At 40.4% G+C, this 20,965-nt stretch overlaps 1 protein-coding gene across 1 annotated transcript in view; it reads left to right on the top strand.

The window, feature by feature from the left end:
• fut8b (fucosyltransferase 8b (alpha (1,6) fucosyltransferase)) overlaps nt 1–20,965 on the top strand; it is a 61,107-nt gene that overhangs the window by 20,058 nt on the left and 20,084 nt on the right. The window contains exons 4-5 of the mRNA XM_053613757.1: nt 7,644–7,758; nt 14,172–14,409. Coding sequence (XP_053469732.1) covers nt 7,644–7,758; nt 14,172–14,409 — 353 coding nt within the window. The remainder of the gene's footprint in view (nt 1–7,643; nt 7,759–14,171; nt 14,410–20,965) is intronic.

Genomic DNA, 20,965 nt, shown 5'->3' with positions numbered 1-20,965 from the left:
GAGAAAGCCCATCGCAAAACACAATAAGTGCCCAATCACTTTATATTTGGCTTTTATTTCCAGCGTTTCGGTGATCCAGAAAATCATTATTCATAGCAGTGATGGCAGAACCAATTTTCACCAGAGGACATTGTATATTACACCAGCGGGGAGCAGACAGGGAGGTATTAGAGGGAAATTGGCAGTTTTATTACTCATATTATTTATTTATGCTGAATATTGCTCTTTGAGTTAATGCATAATCTAAACCTAAAAGTGGCCTAATTTAGCAGGATTAGCAAGACAGGCCAAAATTTCTTCCAGTTAATAGCTCGACTACATCCTGACAACTCAGTCTGATGGCTGTTATTGCACAATTGTTGCCATGATCACTTCCACCACCTGTATGCTATAAATAATTGCTCAAAAATGAATCGCTCAATTACAACAGTAGTGTTGGTCTGGAAGACAATGGTGAGGATAATAATAACATGATAAAGATTATGGAACGACAATAAACCGATTTTTTTGCCGTTGAATTTAGGTGTTATATGCATATTCTTTTTATTATTTTCATTGTTGCTGCAAGAAGCTCAGGCTAATTAGACAGCTAATTGAAACCAGATTCATTAGAAATGCATCTAAACCAACGCTGAAATAGAATAGTGAAATAGGAACAGCATTTTTTTTTTGTTGCGACTTTTACAGCAAGTGAAGGGAGATGTGCTATTTTTGTTGTTTTTGCCTCTCTCTCTCTCTCGCTCTCTCTCTCTCTCTCTCTCTCTCTCTTTCCATGTCATGATTTATTGATTAATGGGAAATGCTGCTCTAATTACCCCCCTATTAGAGCTGTAATCAGTGTTCAGATCTGGCTGGGCAATCCCACAATCCTTTGCTGCCTTAACACTGCTCATTCTCTAAAACCAGAAGAAGAAACAGATGGCATCATACCATTTTCGATGTATTGTTCTCCATTTTATAATTATTTTAGCCAGATTTTATTTAGAAAAATATATACATAAAGTAAAATCGAAATACAGAGCAGAACACACTCTCTATTAGAAGGAATTATTAAAAGGGTGCTCCAAACCTTAAACAGACTGAACAAAGGAGACAGAGCAGGGAAGGAATTAAACAGTGAAAACACATTATAAATTATTCTACAACACATTGCATTTAGAGGAAGTCTATTCATGAGTACAAAATATGGCTTATAAATGTCAAGAAAAGCATGCAGATGTATACATTCACACAAATGCGCCTTCTCACTGCTACAGTACGTGTATTACCCAAATTATAATACAGTTGTTTTTGCGCTCTAGCAGCTGCTACACCGCTGCTAATTAACATAATTAACAATAATTAGCTATGTGCATGTTAAATAACAGTATTTTATCCATTTGTTGTGTTTTTACAATAGTTGGACTTGATCCCATAAGAAATTTGACTTTCTGTGAAGCCCATGTTCACATATTATAATAATTCTGCTTATAATTCTTCATAATGAAGTTGGTATGATAATTAATTATATTGTACTGCAAGTAATGTGTGCTGTATTGAACAACCTTTATAACTAACAATGATGTGAATAATTACAGTATTAAGCAACTGTAATATTTATTAATAATTATGTACATATTTGAAATGTACGCACACAAATACACAGCCACCAAACATGTATGAACAAGGACATGACATTTAATTATGCCAGAACACAACTATTTATTTAAAAATATATTGCAACTATCTACACACATTATTTACACATGTTAATGCAAATAGCTTTTGTGGTAGATTAAAACATGTTTTACATTAAAATGTGTACTTACTATACACTGTTTCGTATTATATTATACTATATTGTAGTACTGTATTATTCCACTCATGGAGTCATTTTTATATTCAGTAACTACTTTACACATGTCTACAGGGAGTTTGGCCTGCTCCCCTAGACATCAATACAGTAGCTCCTTATAGCAGCTAGTTAAAATAACGTTAGCTATGCTGATGGACGAACAACACTTATTAAACTCACCTCAGCATGTCTTCAACATGTCGTTTGACCCACCATGGGCAATTGAGAAATCACTGCTGCAAACTTTACAGTGAGCTACACGGTTGTGGTCTTTTACCCCTATTATCCATGGGTACACTTTAGTGTAGTCTGGGGTGAAGTGCGTTTTGTACTTCTTTTGTTTTTTTTTATTTGGACACTCTGCCATGGTGCTGAAGACACTAAACGGAACCGAACTGATGGATGAACTGGAGAGAGAGAAAACTGATAGGTTAGTTAGCACAAAGAGAGACTAATCAAGATGCGCGCTGTCACTCTCTCACCGGTCTGTCACTTGCTCTCTCGGTTTTTCCAGAGCCCGTCGACCATTAGAAGTGACCACTGAACTCTCTCTCTCTCTCGCTCTCTCTCTCTCTCTCGCTCTAAAAAAATCGATTTCTGGGATATTGGTCTGTATATAATTTGCACAGGCCCGGCATCTAGGGGGGACAACCAGAAACGTTGTCCCGGCCCAGCCTAGGAAGGGGGCACAGGAAAGAGACTGATCATTAGGCAGTCATATGTTGGCCATTTATTGGTGGCATATTTAAACAGCATTATGATTTAGAAAATGCTTTATTTGTTTGGAATATATCATGCTTGTTTTCTTCATTGTATGTAGCCTTACTATGGGCCCACATAACGTCACAAAATTGTTTGGTCCTACAACGCTACTTTGACACACCCCCTCACACATCCCCAGACGCACCTCCCATTCATTCAACCTGTCAGAATGGCTACTCATACTCATCTAGTGCTCAAAAACAAAACGAAAAAAGAGAAAAACAGAAAATGGCATCACACATGCATGACAGCAAATGGCAAAATTTCTGAAACTAGAAAGACAGAGTGAAGAAACAAAGAAGCAAGGTTGGATATGTTCATGCATTTACCACTTTTAGACACACACGTGTATGGATCTTCGCATGTGGCCACAGAACTCTAATTTATGGTAGCCTACAGTGGGCTGACGTTAGCCCAGCATTTTACTGTTTCCCCCAAAGCGTAGTATCTTAAGGCTTTAAGTTTTGCTACCTCAGTAAACTGCAGCTGCTCTGCTTCCGCTATATTAGTCTTGCACCACGGGCAAAAACATAAACCTAGCAACATTTGTAGATTTGCATTGAGTCTACACAGCCTACCCTTGCGCGAAGGGATCTCCGTTGAATCTATAGAGATCACTAACCTTCACAATTGAAGTAGTTATTGAGTGTGTTGTACTTGTACGCTGGTATCAGTGTAGCTCTGCACTTCCCCACCCTAGTTGGTGAAAAAGTCATCAAACTCCGTGGAGAACGTCTCAGTAGACAAATCTAATTTGTATATTGATATGTTCGCTTGGATTTTGTAAATGTTACCGAGAATTTTAACTACTGAACCATAAATTCGTGTTATGCAAATTTACGGTCCTTTCCCTCATGAATTTAGCGTCTCGCATGCCATGTCTAATAACTGTAGATGGAAGCAAGAGCTGCTGTGACGGTGGAGAGACAGTACAGGGAGACAGAGGAGAGGGTCAGACAACGAGACGAGGGCGGCTGAGGGGAGACATGCACTGATGTCTCAGATTCCGGTGGTCGTGCTGACAGGTTTGAGGATCCCGGACTTTGGCCCAAGAAAATGAGTGATTGTGATAGGTCACAAATAGTTCACGTCATGGCAAGTAGGCCTTCTTTCAGTGACACAGCAAAGGAATTCCCTAAAGATGTAGAGGGAAGGGCATTCCCCAGCTACTTGCTTTTAATGTTTTTAATGACACTTCAGGGGTACTAATCGTTGTTAGCACGAATAAAACATGATTTTGAAGGGTTACCATAGGTGCAGCACTAACTCTGTTTTGAACAAGGTTTAGACTACATAATCCAGTTTGGTGAATATTTTTGAATAAATGACGTTTTTGAATTTGTCATCAGTTGTTTGAATAGTTGTTAATAAAGCATGGCGCCGAACATTCCAAGGCTACGGTCGAGATTTTTTTGTTTGGTTTAAAAATAAGGGGGCTGGGGAGGGCAGTTGGGGAGGGTCGTCCCTGGATTTATGGGCATCAGGGAGCTTCAATTAAAATGCAGGAGACTCCAGGAACTTCCGGGAGAGTTGGGATGTCTGGTATTATTTTGTCCTATATATACTTTACCTATATATTATTGGAATTGAATTCTTGTACTCTTACTAATTGAATTACCAAAAACCATATGATTTTGATTGTGTTCCAACTATTTCAGTTTACTATCCAGGCAAGTTCATCAGTGTGAAAAACTGTGACAATTCAACGTCTATGGTGACCTTCTCAAGGGACACAATATAACTAATTCTATAACTATCTGTGTGTGATTGAATACGGATAAGACACAAGACATGCAGTATTGAACTTGAGGATGAACACCCCTGGCCCTACCTCAGTAAAATGTTTCAATATGCTGGAGTAAGCAAAGAGACATATCATATGAACTCCATCTAATTAGAAAAGGCATGTTGATGTAAAATTAGCCAATTTGCTAGCATTAAATGGATATCCTGAAGTTTTCTTAGCTGATGATAAGCTAGTACTGTATAACTGGCTAGGCAGTAAGTCACATTCTAGCTAATGGTAAATATTATTTATTTACACGATATTCTATTTCTGATGAATTCATCAGTAAACTGGAATAATTTCTTTAAAACAAAAATCAGCTTCTAACAGTTTTAGATAATTAATAAAAGTTACTTTTTACATGAACTTATTTTCATCAGGAATAAAACAATTACTTTTACTAGTGTAGGAAGTTACACTACCATTAAATTGAGACTATATTGATTTTTAATTAAGTAAATTTACTTATTTATACTCATACTAAGTGAATAATCATTATTTGTACTATTTTGACATCCTGCTTCTTGTCTGTTTTCCTCTCAGGTCTAAATTTGAGGCTCCAGTTATGGAGATGACTTTCTGAACACACTCTGCATCTAATCTAAGAAGGCAAATCATAATTAGGTCATAAGTCCCCAGCAGGCGGCCATATTGGCTTTTTACCTGAGAGCAGATGGAGCTGTAATTCAGCGTGCAGGTGAACTAATCCGTGATGAGGTGTGTTAAGTGTGGGTTAGACGCTGCTGGAATCACGACAAACACACACAGGACACCAATCTGATTTCTCACTACTATTCCCACTTGCACTGGCAGTGGATTAGAGGGTGTGTAAGAGAGAGAGAGAGAGAGAAATAGAAATAGAAATAGATAGAAGCTGTGCATTTGTATGAGCATGTGAGTGGGTGAAATCGTGCTTATTGCTTTAAATGGAAATCTCAGCTGTAGTGTAGAGAATCAACATGATGACTTGGATCAGCACACAGATGGGTGATAAATTAAAGGAAAAAGTGATGGCTCTGCTGTGCTGTAGGGGGCGTTTATTTATTTTTACTGGAATGGTTTGGGTTCACTTCTCGCTTTAGAGTGAAGTGTCACTGTAAATCAATACAAGGTTCTTCTGACTGATCATCTTTATCCTATGAGGAAAAATTTCTATCCTGATGGGAGTGGCCTCTTCCAGGATGACTCCGCCCACAAGCACAGGAAACGAGGGCTCACCGAATGGTTAGATGAGTATGAAAATGATGGAAATAATATGTTATGACCCTCCCAAACACCATGTCAACCCAGCTGAACACTATGAATGATTTTGTTGTGACATGTTAGAGAGGTCTGTCCACCTCCATCATCAAAGTACCAACTGAGTGAATATCTAGTGAAGAAAGGTTTTCATTCCTCCACTAAATTTACAGAGACTTGTAGAATAAATGACAAGGCATACTGAAGCTGCTCTGGTTGCTCCTCATGGCCCAACACTTTATGAAGACACTTCATGTTGGGTTTTTCTTTAACTTTTCACCCATCTGTACATTTGTATGCAAAAGTTTGGGCACCATGGCCAAAAGCACATATTTTGCTGATTTTTTTGGAAAATTTTTTTTTTAAAATTAAATATTAAAACAATTCTCTGCAAATGTTAACGCACAGTTGCTTTATATTTGATGAACTTAAAAAAAATTGTGATTGTGTCATGTGCAAAAGTTTGGACAGCCTTCCAGTTGTAAAGTCTCAGAACGTAATGAACTCATTAGGCCATAATTGACTCATTAGGACTCCAGCTTGTAATTTCCACTGTCTAAAATGTCATTATGAAATGGCAGTTAAGGGGAACTTTGGAAGTCAAAGCAAGATCTGGAAGACCCTGAAATCCATTTAAACACACTGTGCAGATCGGAAATGTTTACCAGTTCAACTTCTGCTTGTAAAATCAGAGACAGAACAAAAAAAAAAAACACTGTAAAAACACTGACAATACCAACCCAGAATAAAATAAAATCACTTAGTAGCACCTGTAAAACAAGAAAGTACCCCATGCACACTGAATGCCAACACAGTAGAGATTTGTGTTAACAGTGTAACAGTCTAAGGTTTTTGTACATTATAATAAAAATGTGGCCCATGACATATAGCCAGGGGTCTATGACAATACATAATTATTATTAACTACTAACAGTGGGATTCAGATAATGTGTAATCACTTACAAACAAGTCTCCCAGTTTGGTTATTGCCAAATCCTAAGTGCTAGGCAAAATGGTGTCAATATGATATGAACTGTAACAAAATAATTATGATTCTGAAATAGTCCACATTCTATGATATTATACTCTGTCAGGAAATTCCCTTTGTGCTGAATGCTCCGGCGACAACATGTGCTTCCGGGTTGTCATACTTTGTTTACATTTTATGTCATGACTTCACCCCTGTCTTGTTATTGGTTGTCTCCCTCATGTGTCATCATTATTCACAGCTGTTTATGTTTTACTTTTGATTTCGTTGTATATTTAAACCGCCGTGTGTCTTTGTTCTGGGCGAAGGATTGCGTTTCAGTGTTTGCCGCCTGAGCCGTACTGAGTCTTTGTTCTGTATCCTGTGTTTCATGGTTTTTGATCTGGTTTTCTTTCTCGTTTACAATTCTTGTCTAAGCCCTCTTTGCTTCTTTGCCAATCACCTGACCTTGTGCCTGTTTTGTGACCTTGATATTGCCCTATGATTTTGGATTTGTCTGACTGCCTCTTTTCAATAAAAGCTTTGACTGCACTTACATCCATCTCCACTCTGATTACATGACATACAAGGCATACATATATATGGTAACATTATTACAAGCAATATTAATAGGAAGACTTACCACTTGACATGGCAGTGGTTAAGGCAGTGGTATACTGCTCAGAAGGTTGTGAGTTCAAACCCCCAGCAATGCCAAGCTACCACTGCTGGGCTCTTGAGCAAGGTCCTTAACCCTCAATTGCTCAGATATATAAATGAGATAAATGTAAGTTGCTCTGGAGAAGGGTGTCTGCCAAATGCCTGTAATGTAAATGTTACTTTTCAACTTCAATGTGCATAAACTTAATACACTTGTTCTGAATATATGTGTTTATTTCACTTAAGAGAAAATAAAGCTGATTTTTTTCCACTAAAAGCACGTTCAGATATATTAAAGAATGACACATGTAGTGCTTTTTATCCACTTGTACTTGTACTTACAGTACAAGTGGATCATCAACCATATTATATACACTATATTCTATACTATGCAGATCCATCCTGACAGATCTTCACTACTTGAGTCAAGCTGATGGAGCTGGTGATTGGAGGGAAAAGGAAGCGAAGGATCTTTCCAGTCTGGTGCAGAACAGGATCTCCTACCTGCAGGTATAAATATTCACCCCATTCCCTCATCCCCCACCCCCAAGTGTATGCTGGGAAATTGGGTTTGTAAATAATAATAATAATAATAATAATAATAATAAATAATGATAGTATTGATGATGATGATAATAATAATAGAGTGCTGCAAGGATGACATATTTTTGTAGGCCAAGCCGGAAGTTAGCATCACCCCGGTTCCCTCGACAAAAATCCAATAGGATTTTTCCATAGGCTTTTGGATTATTGCAGAAAATAAGCTCTGTGACCAACAAAAGTTTATGATTCTTACACATTTTGTTCATCAAGATAATCTTCACAAATGAACACAACTGTTATGAATTTTGATGCCTACATATAATCGCCAGAAGTAAAAGCTAAGGGTAGGCTATAAACGAACTACACCACGGTTACGTGACTTCCGACAACTCTTTCAATCTTTATTTAAAAAACAAAATTACTATAAATTGATAAATCTACAAGTTGGAAAGTTTGAATTGGAATAGTTTGCAAGAGCTTGAGTATAAACACAATGAGGTTGTAGTAGATGAGTTACCTTTCAAAGGGAATTCAACGTTGCATGAGCTTCATGCTGTGGGAAGCGCCGTCACGCGCGACCAGCGCGCATCTGAAGCTCATGTGAAATCATGCCTATTTATAGGCCTGCTGTGATCAGGTGACGTGGTAATTAAATGGTAAATGGTCTGCACTTATATAGTGCTTTTTTTTATCTTAGCAGTTCTACAAAGCGCTTTGCACTGGTTCTCATTCACACATACACACTCACACCAATGGTAGCAGAGCTGCCATGCCATGCTAGCTTGCCATCAGGAGCAACTTGGGGTTCAGTGTCTTGCCAAAGGACACTTTCAGAAGAAAAGTATGCTTTCTCCAGTGCAGAGGACAACTTTTTTAGAGTTATATGGGATTCTACTATGGTGAGGGCGTTTCTATCCCCAGCACACGTAGGGTCAATCCTGTCAGTCTCTATGAGAGTCCATAGAGTCTCTATGAGAGACTGTTGGGACTTATGGCAGCAGCACCCAATGTCATACCATTGAGCCTATTGCACATGAGACCATTTCAATGGTGGCTGAAAAGTCTGAGAGTAATCAGTGTCACGTGATGATGCCTAATTTGGAGGTGTCCCTGGTTTCTAGCCTCTCGGGGGTCACACTCTCGGGGTGTCTCCATATCGCAAGATGGTAATGACAGATGCCTTCCGCACGGGCTGGGGTGTGGTCTTAGACGGCTGTCCAACTCACAGTCTCTGGAGCGGCCCTCATCTGGAGTGCCATATAAATCACCTAGAAATGCGGCCCATATACTTTCTTCCTCAATTGAGACATTGGTCAACATGTGTTAGTTGTGACAGACAACACAGTGGTGGTCTCATATATCAACCACCAGGGAACCAGGGAGGATTACATTCACACCCCCTGTTCAGGCAGATGCAGCTAATTCTTCTATGAGCTGAGGGAAAGTTTTGTCAGTGAGTACAATGTACATTCTGGGCAAGCAGAATGTGGGTGCAGACATCCTGTCCAGGCAGGGGGAGTCCCAGGGATTGGAGGCTCCATGCACCAGTGGTGAAGTCCATATGGCAGAGGTTCGGCCAAGCGGAAGTGGAAGTGTTCACCTCCGAGGAGACAACACACTGCCCGATGTGGTTCACCTTCACTCTTTCCGAACCATTGGTGCTGGACTCTATGGTTCACATGTGGCCGAGGTCACGTCTGTACACTTTTCCCCTGATCACTCTGCTCCTACAAGTTCTAGTGAGAGTTTGCCAAGACCGTCTACGTCTGCTGCTAGTAGCACCTTATTGGCCAGCTAGAATATGATTCTTAGAGATAATATCCCTGCTAGATGGCACTCCTTGAGAGATTGATTGATTGGGTTGATTTATCACCCTCGGCCAGAACTATGGATACTGTGGGTCTGGCCCCTGAGGGGCACCGGCTCATAGATTCTGGTCTCTCAACTGGGGTTGTAGAGACCATGTTGAACACTAGAGCACCATCCACGAGAAATGTGTATGCGCTCAAGTGGTGACTTTTTGTCTCATGGTGTGAGGAACGTTAGCTAGACCCAGTAAGCTGCCCAACAGCTACAGTCCTGTAGTGCGTACAAGGATGTTTCTCAGCAGGGTTGGCTACTTCTACAATCAGCGTCTACGTGGCCACCATTCCAGCCAGCTAACATCAAGGTGCATGCATGGTGTCAGGCAGTTGAGGCCCATCTGCAGACCGCGCGTACCTTCTTGGGACCTTTCTGGGTCCTGGAAGGCCTGTCAGGTACCCTATTTGAGCCTTAGAGTCAGCCTCTGAGAAGCTTCTGACTGTAAAGGTAGTCCTTCTGCTGGCCCTGACATCTCTCAAGCGAGTAGGAGAACTACAAGCTCTCTCTGTTGCCCCTTTCTGCCTTGACTTTGCCCCTGGATTAGCCAAGGCCTTTCTATATCCTAGGCCTAGGCTGCCCAGCCGGTAGTGTTGCAGGCTTTCTCCCCTACTCCGTTCCTCACTCCGCAACAAGAGAAATTGCACCTACTGTGTACAGTAAGGGCTCTCTGTACTTAAGTCCACTGCTCCTGCCAGTGGCGTAATTCGGAGTAGTTGCTGGTCTGTTTTGGTGGCGACAGTAGAAGTGATGCTGTATCGAAGCAGCGCATCTCTAATTGGATAGTGGAAGCAATCTCTATAACTTATGAGGCATGCGCTCTCACTAAGCCTCTGGGCATAAGGGCTCATTGCACTAGGGGGGTCGCCTCCTCAAAGGCTTTATCCAAAAGGCCACCCTTATACGATGTGTGTGCTGTGGCAGGGTGGTCTACACCGCACACGTTCATTCAATATTACAGTCTGGACATGCATTCCACCCTGGGCTCGAGTGTCTTGTAGTGACACTCTTGCTGTCCAAAACAATCGAGGTGCTAAAATGGTGCTGTCCCAAGGAGCGTGCTTCTTGTTGTGTGTGTGGGCTGCTGGCCCACCATCAAAGATGGAGTGGGTATTCTCATTTCCACAGCATGAAGCTCATGCAACATTGAGTTCCCTTTGAAAGGGACCGTCTGGGTTCCCTGAGAAGGGAATGAGATGCTGCATAGCTTTGTCATACTGGGGCATGCCTGTGAATTGTGTCTTCACTTCAGATGATAGAGGCTGACGGCGCGGTTCACAGGTGCCGTTTTATATCACGCGACGTGCTTAATTGACATATCACCTGATCACGGCAGGCCTATAAATAGGTATGATTTCACACAAGCTTCAAATGCTGATCACACGCAAGGGCGCTTCCCACAGCGTGAAGCTCACGCAACGTCTCGTTCCCTTCTCAGTGAACATGGTTATATAAACCAGATGTTTTCCTGTTCGGCGTGATGACGTTTAATGTCCCCGACAACCTCTATAGTCTCATTTAGCCACTTGTTAGCAACTGTCTTTTCAAGACATGTAAAAGCTTAACAAAACACCAGGTATACTTATGTATACTGTGTCGTAGAACAAAATGTGGAAATATCTTGAACTTGTGTTAACCACAGACCTTATTTCAGGCATTTAACTAAAAGCCCATTAAAAAACCTACTGAGTTTCGGACAATGGAACTGGAAGTGCTAAAATTAGGATAATAATAATAATAATAATAATAATAATAATAATAATAATACCATTGAACGAAAATACTTATTTTATACTTTAATACATAATTGGTATAATTGGTGTGAGGGGTGAAGTGTAAAGCAATTAGGGTGCTAGCCAGTTTGTCTGTGTGTGTGTGGGTGGGGAGGGCACTAGAGTCATCAATGTTAATCATAGCTGTAGGCAGTGCTTAGGGCCTGCCATCGTTCTCTCCATCTTCTTCTTTCTCTCTCAATCATTACTAATTCATCTCTCATCTCATCTAGTGTGTCTCTCCATTCCCAGTAGTGTAGAGTGTTATCTGTGCCTCTCAGAGTGGCTTCCACTCCCACCGCAAACCCCCCCCCCGCTATCATAACTAATTCATCTCTCGCTTTTCCAACTTGTCTCTCTGTTTCTCTGCATAATGAAGGGTTTTATCTGTCTTTCAACATCTCTCTCTTCTTTATTTCCCTCCCACTCTTCCTCTTCACTCTTTATTTATTTTGCTCGCAGAAGGTGTAATCATGGTTTGTTGATCAGGATACCAACAGAAATAAATATAGTGTCCAATCAGCGCTATTTCAAAATGATTCACAAATCTGATAAGCTAGACAAACAGATAATGAACTAGAAACATATTCTAGTGTTTTGATCAAAGCTAACATTAATAGCATTTAAAAGGGTTGTTGCACAGAAATACTAGATCAGTTCTAATATTGATTTCCTGAACATCCTAATCTAGCAAGTTAACATAACTAGCTAATATTCATGGAGGAATTTGGCTAACTAGTTTTGAGGAATGCTAACTTGCAGTGAACATCAGTAAAGTGACCAAATAAAACACAGGAAATGCGTCACTGCAGCACTTGTATTGGTTATGGTTAAGGATGTTGCATTTGAAACTTTCATGGTATGATATTAAAATAAATAAATATCATGTATTGTACAAAAAAAGGAACTTTTTTGCTTCTTGCCAGTATTTATTACATTGCCAATAGAAGCTGAGAGATATGTTTTTTCTGTGCATTTGATAACGAACATGCTAGCAGTGACAGAGCAAATGTATCAATGTAACATGTTTACAATAGTAGCGGATATTACACAACAAAACGCTTTTTAATGTAGTCGCGTCCCCTGCATGGAGACATGGAGATTGTTGCAGTACGATTTGGGGGTCCAAAGGGATGGCGTTAATGTTTTCATACAGTGTTTATATCTCTAATGCGAATGTATTTTTATAGATTTTGTTAGCCAGCTATCAACAATAAGCTAACCAAGCTTCTGTGATTTCTGAGAGGATATTAATGCATACTAATACATTTTCATAACCCTCATAACTAAAAAAATGTCTAGAATGTCTAAGAAGTGCAGTCATGAAACTATGAACCTAATCAAAATGTTTGAAGGGGGGAGAGCCCATTTGTCCCACTCTTACCCATTTTGTTTGATAAGGAGTCTACACATTGCTGAATTAGCAAATATTACTGTCCACTGTCTGAAGAAGTCTTGCTCAGTCCAAATAAATTTCCACTAGTTGCGATGACAGCAGGTTTAAACAGAAGAGAATTTATTTGTGGTATGTGGGAAAGGAGGCACAAGGGATCATGTGCATGCACATCTTTGGTGAAATGTATGGCGTGTACAGGGTTTGCGCTAATGCTGAAGTGCTCTGCAGAGTGGACTTCTTACTATCATACAGCTTTGTGAAGTGGGTCAGTGGGGATGATCACAGACAGTGAGAGAAAGATTAGATAGAGTAGATAGAGTTTGGTTCGTTTGCTAACCCCAGTCTGTCTGTTAGCAGCTCATGTATGAAATAAAAGTGTGCCTAAGATCATGTATGAGTATGAGAGGGACTGTGAATGGGCAGAGATTTAAGGTCATATATTTGACAGGATTTTTGAAGAAACATCTCTGGGTGCTCATAACAATGTTTTTAATTATTCAGAAAAGGTCGAATGGTGTTTTTTTTTTTTTTTTTTTTTTTTGAGTTTATATATGGACCCAAGGACAGACTCTCCTTTCTATATATTTTCTGTGTCACAAATGACAGTGCACACACGTAGTTGTTTTAGTTGTGGCTGCTGGTACTACAGCGACCGGTCCTGTCTGTCTATCTGTCTGTCTGTCTGTCTGTCTGTCTGTGATTAGCTATGGAATGTTGCACCGAATACACTGTAGTGAATGTATTTAAAGCCCTGGTTAAATCATGTATACGAGGTAATTTAGTTTTTCTTTTAAAAAGTGAATAACTCTATGCTTTAAGAATTTTCTACTAACATAAACATAAACATTAAACAAACACAAACTACTCTGTTTGTTTACGTGAAATGCCATTTAATTACTGATCAATCTCTTTTTAGATTTTATTTAACTCTGTAATAATGTTAAATTCATCTTTAAATAAGTAATTAAGTCTCTAAACAAATAAGTCTCTCTCTCTCTCTCTCTCTCTCTCTCTCTCTCTCTCTCTCAAGCATTATTTAGAGTCCACTGTTTACCCCCTCAATTTCCCTTTCTCACACCGCATTTTATGTTCACTTATGTGGATTGCTATTTAAGTGAGATTGATTATATTGTAGTTCATTTAGCTACTTTATCTTTAAATGTAATTTCCCTCGAATTAACAATTAATTTTCGTCCTCCCTCTCTCTTACATTTGTTTATTTGTTTTAGTATTGCTGTTTAATTACTCATCAGTTCTATTTGGACTCAGATTCCTGGTAACCATTTCATCTTTTTAAATACCCGCTTCCCTAATTAATAATAAAGACTCTCTCCTGTCTCTCACTTACTCAGAATCCTCCAGACTGCAGTAAGGCACGCAAGTTGGTGTGTAACATTAATAAGGGCTGTGGTTATGGCTGCCAGCTGCACCATGTGGTTTACTGCTTCATGATTGCGTATGGCACTGAGCGCACACTCGTCCTCGAGTCCCACAACTGGCGCTACGCTCCTAATGGGTGGGAGACGGTGTTCAGACCTCTGAGCAATACCTGCACCGAGTGCACAGGAGCATCAACCGGACACTGGACAGGTGAGCGGAGGGCGTGGCTAAAGGGCAATATCATTCATTCATACAGTAATTTATACATTGATTCATTTCCACTGAACGCTTGGACAAGGTTGTGGTCAAAGGCAAATTAAAAGGGTTAAAAGGAAACTAAATTAAGGAGACTAAACAGTGGATGTGGCATAGGTAATAGGTGAGTAGGGGTGAGCCTTCTGAGAAAAGTGCTAAAATGAAAAATACAGGAGATAAAAGGTTTTAATATGAAAGAGTAGTGGTGATAAATGTTAAAAGAAGATACATATAAAAGTTTAAGATGGCCAGAATCTGAAAGTAAAAATCCCCAGTGGCACTGACTACACAAGAGCCTTCAGCAAGAAGAAATGAGAAAAAAGATTATAGCCAGGTTAAATAAAATCATGTAGTAACACTCCAGCTTCAGTCTGTACTGTCGTTTGGCTTCTCTGATGGATTTATGTAGGTCATTTTTCTAGTCATCCGCAATGCCTGAGCCAGCAAGGGTGCACAGCAAGGACCAGACCTCACAGTTTATCCATTGCTTTAGGTTATTTAAAACAAATGATTAGGACATGCCACAGACGAATTCTATGATACAGTTTGTAAGCTTGGTTTATAAGTTTCTTCTAAATTCTTCTTATAAGTCCAGTTAAAAATTCAGAGTCATCGATTCTGTTTGGCAAGTCACATCAAATGTATTTGTTTGTGTGTTTGTTTGTTTGGTGCACATGACTGGGGCACAACCTTACAAGTATGGTTTTACCTACAATCCCAATTCCAAAAAAGTTGGGACGCTGTGTAAAATGTAAATAAAACAGAATGCAGTGATTTGAAAATCTCATAAATCCATACGTTATTCACAAATAGAACATAGAAAACATATCAAGTGTTTAAACTGAGGAAATGTACCTTTTTGTTTTGTTTTGTTTTGTTTTTTTAAAAAAAAGGTAATTTTGAATTTGATGGCCGCAACACAACAGAAGGCTGGAACAAAAGGCTGGAAAAGTAAGTGTTACTAATACAAAACTGCTGGAGGTTAATTGGGAACAGGTCAGTAACATGATTGGGTATAAAAAGAGGATCTTAGAGAGGCAGAGTCTTTCAGAAGTAAAGATGGGCAGAGGTTCACCAATCTGCGAAAAACTGCATCTACAATTTGTGGAACAATTTCAGAATGATGTTCCTCAATGTATAATTGCGAAGACTATGAATATCTCATCATCTGCAGTACATAGTATCATCAGAATATTCTGAGAATCTGGAGAAATCTCTGTGTGCAAGGGACAAGGGTGAAAATCAGTACTGCATGTGTGTGATCTTCGGGTCCTCAGGCGGCACTACATTAAAAAAAACAGGCATGATTCTGTGATGGAAATCACTGCATGGGCTCAGAAACACCTCCAGAACTCATTATCTGTGAACACAGTTCGCCGTGACATCCACAAATTCTGGTTAAAGCTCTATCATGCAAAGAAGAAGCCATATGTGAACATCTGGGCCCAAGCTCATTAAAATTGGACTGAGGCAAAGTGGAAAACTGTTCTGAGGTTAGACGAATCGAAATGTGAATTTCTTTTTGGAAACCATGGACGCCACGTTCTCTAAACTAAAGAGGAGAGGGACAATCCGGCTTTTTATCAGCGCTCAGTTCACAAGCCTGCTTCTCTGATGGTATGGGGGTGCATTACTGCCTAAGAAATGGGCAGCTTGCACATCTGGAAAGGCACCATCAATGCTGAAAGGTATATACAGGTTTTAGTGCAACATACGCTTCTATCCAGATTCCATCCCATCTTTACTTCTGAAAGACTCTGCCTCTCTAAGATCCTCTTTTTATACCCAATCATGTTACTGACCTGTTCCCAATTAGCCTCCAGCTATTTCTTTTTAGTAACACTTACTTTTTCAGCCTTTTGTTGCCCCGTCCCAACCTTTTTTAGACTGTTGCAGCTATCAAATTAAAAATTTCCTTATTTTTTCCTTAAAATGGTACATTTCCTCAGTTTAAACATTTGATATATTTTCTATGTTCTATTGTTAATAACATATGGGTTTATGAGATTTGCAAATCACAGCATTCTGTTTTTATTTACATTTTACACAGCGTCCCAACTTTTTTGGAATTGGGGTAGTACTACTAATTTTTTTTTTTTTTTTTTTAAGTAACAAGGCAATGTGTATAAATTGTAATAAAGTACCCTGTATACAGTTAGGTTACAGTGCACAAAAACATGCAAGTGAACTTGTGGTTTCTGCATAGCCACAGAAGGTAAACTTGAAGAGACATCACTTGCTAGTGTGAATTCAGGTTAAGGAATGCAGGAAAAATATTTTTTATGTCTATGTCTTTCTGCGCTCTTTATGTCAGAATAGTTGCAGCATTCTTGGTCTCTGCCTGGAGTTTCTCCTGTCTTACACATGCACTTCCTTTTTTACCTTGTCAAGAATGAAACCCTCTCTGTAATACATGTAATATCTTTATTACAAAGGGGAAATCCCATATGAGAGGTTTTCTCCATGCAGCATTTCATGCAAAACAAAACAAAGCAAAATAACAATTTTTTACAGATTGACTCAGTGACACCTTCATTATGTACTGAAATTCTTTGTTGTAGGGAAACACACTTCCATCATCAGTCAATCTCCTTCTGTACTTACAGTAAGCACTGATTTATTCACTCAGATCTCAGGACACACTGAACATGTCTCTCACTTTGTGTCCTAATGAATAAGACTGCTGGAGGAATCACTTATATGAAACACTTCAGCCTGTGGATAAAAACATCTCTCTCTATCTCTCTCTCTCTCTCTCTCTCTCTCTCTTTCTCTCTCTCTCTCGCTCATGGACTATCAGTATTTCTTATATAAGCCTTATGTAAGTACGACAGGAAGGGATCATTTTACTGTTAAATATTTGATGTCATATGCAGTTGAGCAAGCTCACTACCTCACTCGCTGCGTGTGTTTCATTAGCTTGTGACTGATATCAGAAACAAATCCTGCTTTTAAAGATCAGGACACACCAATTAGTGCCTTTATTCTATTGCAATTACCAACTGTCCTGTTGTCCTGTTAGCCGCAGCTCCACCAGAAAGCCCTGCAAGAATGTTAACCAGGTCAGAGAACACTGAACCCATTTCTCAGTTTCTCTCACTGGCTTCCAGTAAGCTGTAAACTGTCACGGCTTATTTATAAAGCACCATGGCTTTATTCAGACTGGCAGCTTAAATCTGCAGACAAACAACTCATTTGATTCAAGCTAGATTTGTAAGTTGTTTTATGTCCAATTAAAACTCTGGACATTCATGGACTCCATTTGGCAAGTCACATGAAATGTGTTTGTTTGTTTGTTTGTTTGTTTGTTTGGTAGCCATGTAAATCTCTCACAAATTTAGTTTAAATTTTATTTCAGTTTAAATAAGATTACAGTCTATTTGTGTTTAATTTAATTTCAACTACATTTGGTGCACATGGCTGGGACACAATCTTACAAGTATGACTTTATCTACTACTAAAAATTAATTTAAAAGAAATGTAACACAACAATGTGTATAAATTATAATACAGTAGCCTGGATATATTTTGGTTATTCATCGACTCCGTTTGGCAAATCACTTCAAATTTATTTGTTTGTTTGTTCATTTATTTGTCTGTTTGTTTGTATTTATTTACTTATGTATTAATTCATTCACTTAATTTTTTCTATTCTCTTTTTATATTTCTTTGTTTGTTTAGGACTATTTTGTTGTTTGTTTGTTTGTTTGTCTGTTAAGGCAAGTTGAGGAAAAGAGAACCTGGGCCTGTAGCAACAAAGTGTTTGCCTGTCTGTTTTCTTGCTTTATTTTATTTTATTTTTTATTTTTTGTCTTCTCCAAATACATTTAAAATGTGACTGGACACTTTCTTCATGTAAAACACTGAAACATCATCCACTGAAAAAAGCTACAAATATTTTACTACCTAACTGTCACCTGGATGTCGATATTGTCTGTGAGCAAATGTCCTAACAAACAGATCACAGTTGGTCTCTCATCATTTCCAATATGAACATGCAGGCCCGGATACGTTCAAGACCCAAATAAAGAGTGTTAAATTGCACATGCAAGTTGTTGCATAAACGGCATCACCTGCAAAGTAGATGGAGGAATCAACATTTTAAATTGTATGTGCTAATCATTCCTGATAGCCACACCGTGTTCCGATTTTAAAACAGACACCTGAATGACTGACACTGGAACTCGCTACACATGTGTGTAATTATGCATCACTTACACGTAACATTAAAACCACCTGCCTAATATTGTGTAGGTCCCCCTTGTAACATCAGACAGCTCTGGCTTATCGTGGCATGGACTCCCCAATACCTCTGAAGGTGTGCTGTGGTATCTGGCACTAAGACGTTAGCAGTAGATCCTTTAAGTCCTCTAAGTTGTGAGGTGGGGCCTCCATGGATCGGACTTGTTTGTCCAGAACATCCCACAGATCGATCAAATTGAGATCTGGGGAATTTGGCGGCCAACACCTTGAACTCTTTGTCATGTTCCTCAAACCATTCCTGAACAATTTTTGCAGTGTGGCAGAGTATGTTATCCTGCTGAAAGAGACCGGCTGTCCTTCCTTGAACTACTTTTGGAAGATGCCATTTTGGAGATGTGCTCACCCAGTCAAATAGCCATCACAATTTGGCCCTTGTTAAAGTCACTCAGATCCTTACTCTTGCCCACTTCAAGAACTGAGTATTCACTTGTCGCCTAATAAACCCCACCCCAGGTGCCATTGTAACGAGATAATACATTTTATTCACGTCACCTTTCAGCAAGGCCAGATTATCCATATATGGATTGGGCGAGTGTCTTGGGACACCAGCATGTGAGGGGCTTCAAATCTTTAAAATATTTGTCATATTTTCTCTATATATAATTTACTGGAGGAGATGCAAACAGATACAAAATTAGCAGTTAATACAGCATATATAGTGAGAATCTAAAAATATATGTATATGAATAATTGCAATTGGGTGTATGTGCCCCCTTGACTCCCCCCACCCCGTCTTTCTTGAGCTTGCCTAATTTGGTATTGTCACGATACCTGTTGGAGACAAGCGTGGACAGACAGGGTAGCGTGCCTAGAAACAACGAAAGAGTAAACACGGGACGCAGATGGAAGTCAGGCGATCAGGCAAACAATCCAAACAAGGCAGGACAGGGAATCGTAATCAAATAACAGGCAGATAAGTTCGAAAAAACAGGAAAATCCAGATGGTAACTAAAGGCTTGGTCAAACAACTGAGTTACTAGAACTGAGCGTTTACTTCGCGAGGTGTGGAGGTTAACGAGGCCCTTTTATAACCTATGATGCCGCACAGGTATTCCAGCGAACTTGAGCGCAGGCATGGCCGGGAAGTGTAGTCCTTGTCCACCATGTTTGCAGGCGGCACTGCAAGATGAGTACTGTGGCCACGTGTTCGCCGTGGCGTAACAGAGCCCCCCCCCAAAAGGGCTCACTCCGGGAGCCGAATCCCTCCGAGGCCTCCCTCTCCTCCAGGGTCCCGGCCTCTCTGGATGAGCCGCATGGAAGTCTCTGCGCAGATTCACGTCCAGGATGTCCTGGGCTGGGATCCAGCATTGTTCCCCTGGGCCATACCCCTCCAGTCTACCAGATATTCGAGTTTGCCTCTCTTATGTCTGGAATGCAGGATGTTGCGGACGCGATAGGCTGGGCGGCCTTCAATCTCTAGTGGTTCTGGTGGGTGGTCCTCCGGCACCGACGTGGCCAAGGGGCCTGTTATCACCGGTTTGAGAAGTGAGACATGGAACGACGGGGCAATGCGACTGTGCTTCGTTATGTCCAGGCGGTATGTCACCACATTAATTTGCTTCAGGACTTGGAAAGGGCCAATATACTTAGGCTGGGGCTTCTTGCCCGGGAGGGGTGACTTTAAATCTCTGGTGGAGAGCCACACTCTATCCCCTAGTTGATAATTGGGGTGATCCCTCCGGCACCGGTCTGCTTTTTGTTTGGCGGTGCGGGAGGCCTGCACTAGCCGTTGGTGGGCGTGTTCTCAGACCTGTTCACACCGGCGGAACCACTCATCTACCGCCGGTGAGTCAGTAGGGGAGGCGTTCCAGGGGAATAATGGTGGCTGGTAGCCCAAGACACACTGAAATGGGGTTAACTGGGTGGCGGAATGCCGTAGCGAATTCTGTGCATATTCCGCCCACGGCAGGAAGTGGCTCCAGTCCCCTGGATTGGTGGCGCAGAAGGTTCGGAGGAACCGTATGATCTCCTGGTTAGCCCATTCTGCCTGGCCGTTAGCCTGGAGGTGGTACCCAGACGTGAGGTTAACGGTGACCGCCAGCTTCTCCATTAAACTGGCCCAGATGCGAGACGTGAATTGTGGACCCCTGTCACTCACGATCTCCTCTGGGATGCCGAAGTATCGAAACACATGTTGGAACGGGAGTTTGGCTGTGTTAAAGGCGGAGGGGATGGCCGGTAGTGGAATGAGGTGCAGGGACTTTGAGAACCGATCGATGATCACCAGTATCACGGTATTACACTGTGA

This window comes from Ictalurus furcatus, chromosome 25 (genome assembly GCF_023375685.1).
Source record: "Ictalurus furcatus strain D&B chromosome 25, Billie_1.0, whole genome shotgun sequence".
Taxonomy (NCBI): Eukaryota; Metazoa; Chordata; class Actinopteri; order Siluriformes; family Ictaluridae; genus Ictalurus; species Ictalurus furcatus.
The sequence above is the reverse complement of the archived record's forward strand: the minus strand, read 5'-3'. Positions and strand labels throughout refer to the sequence as shown.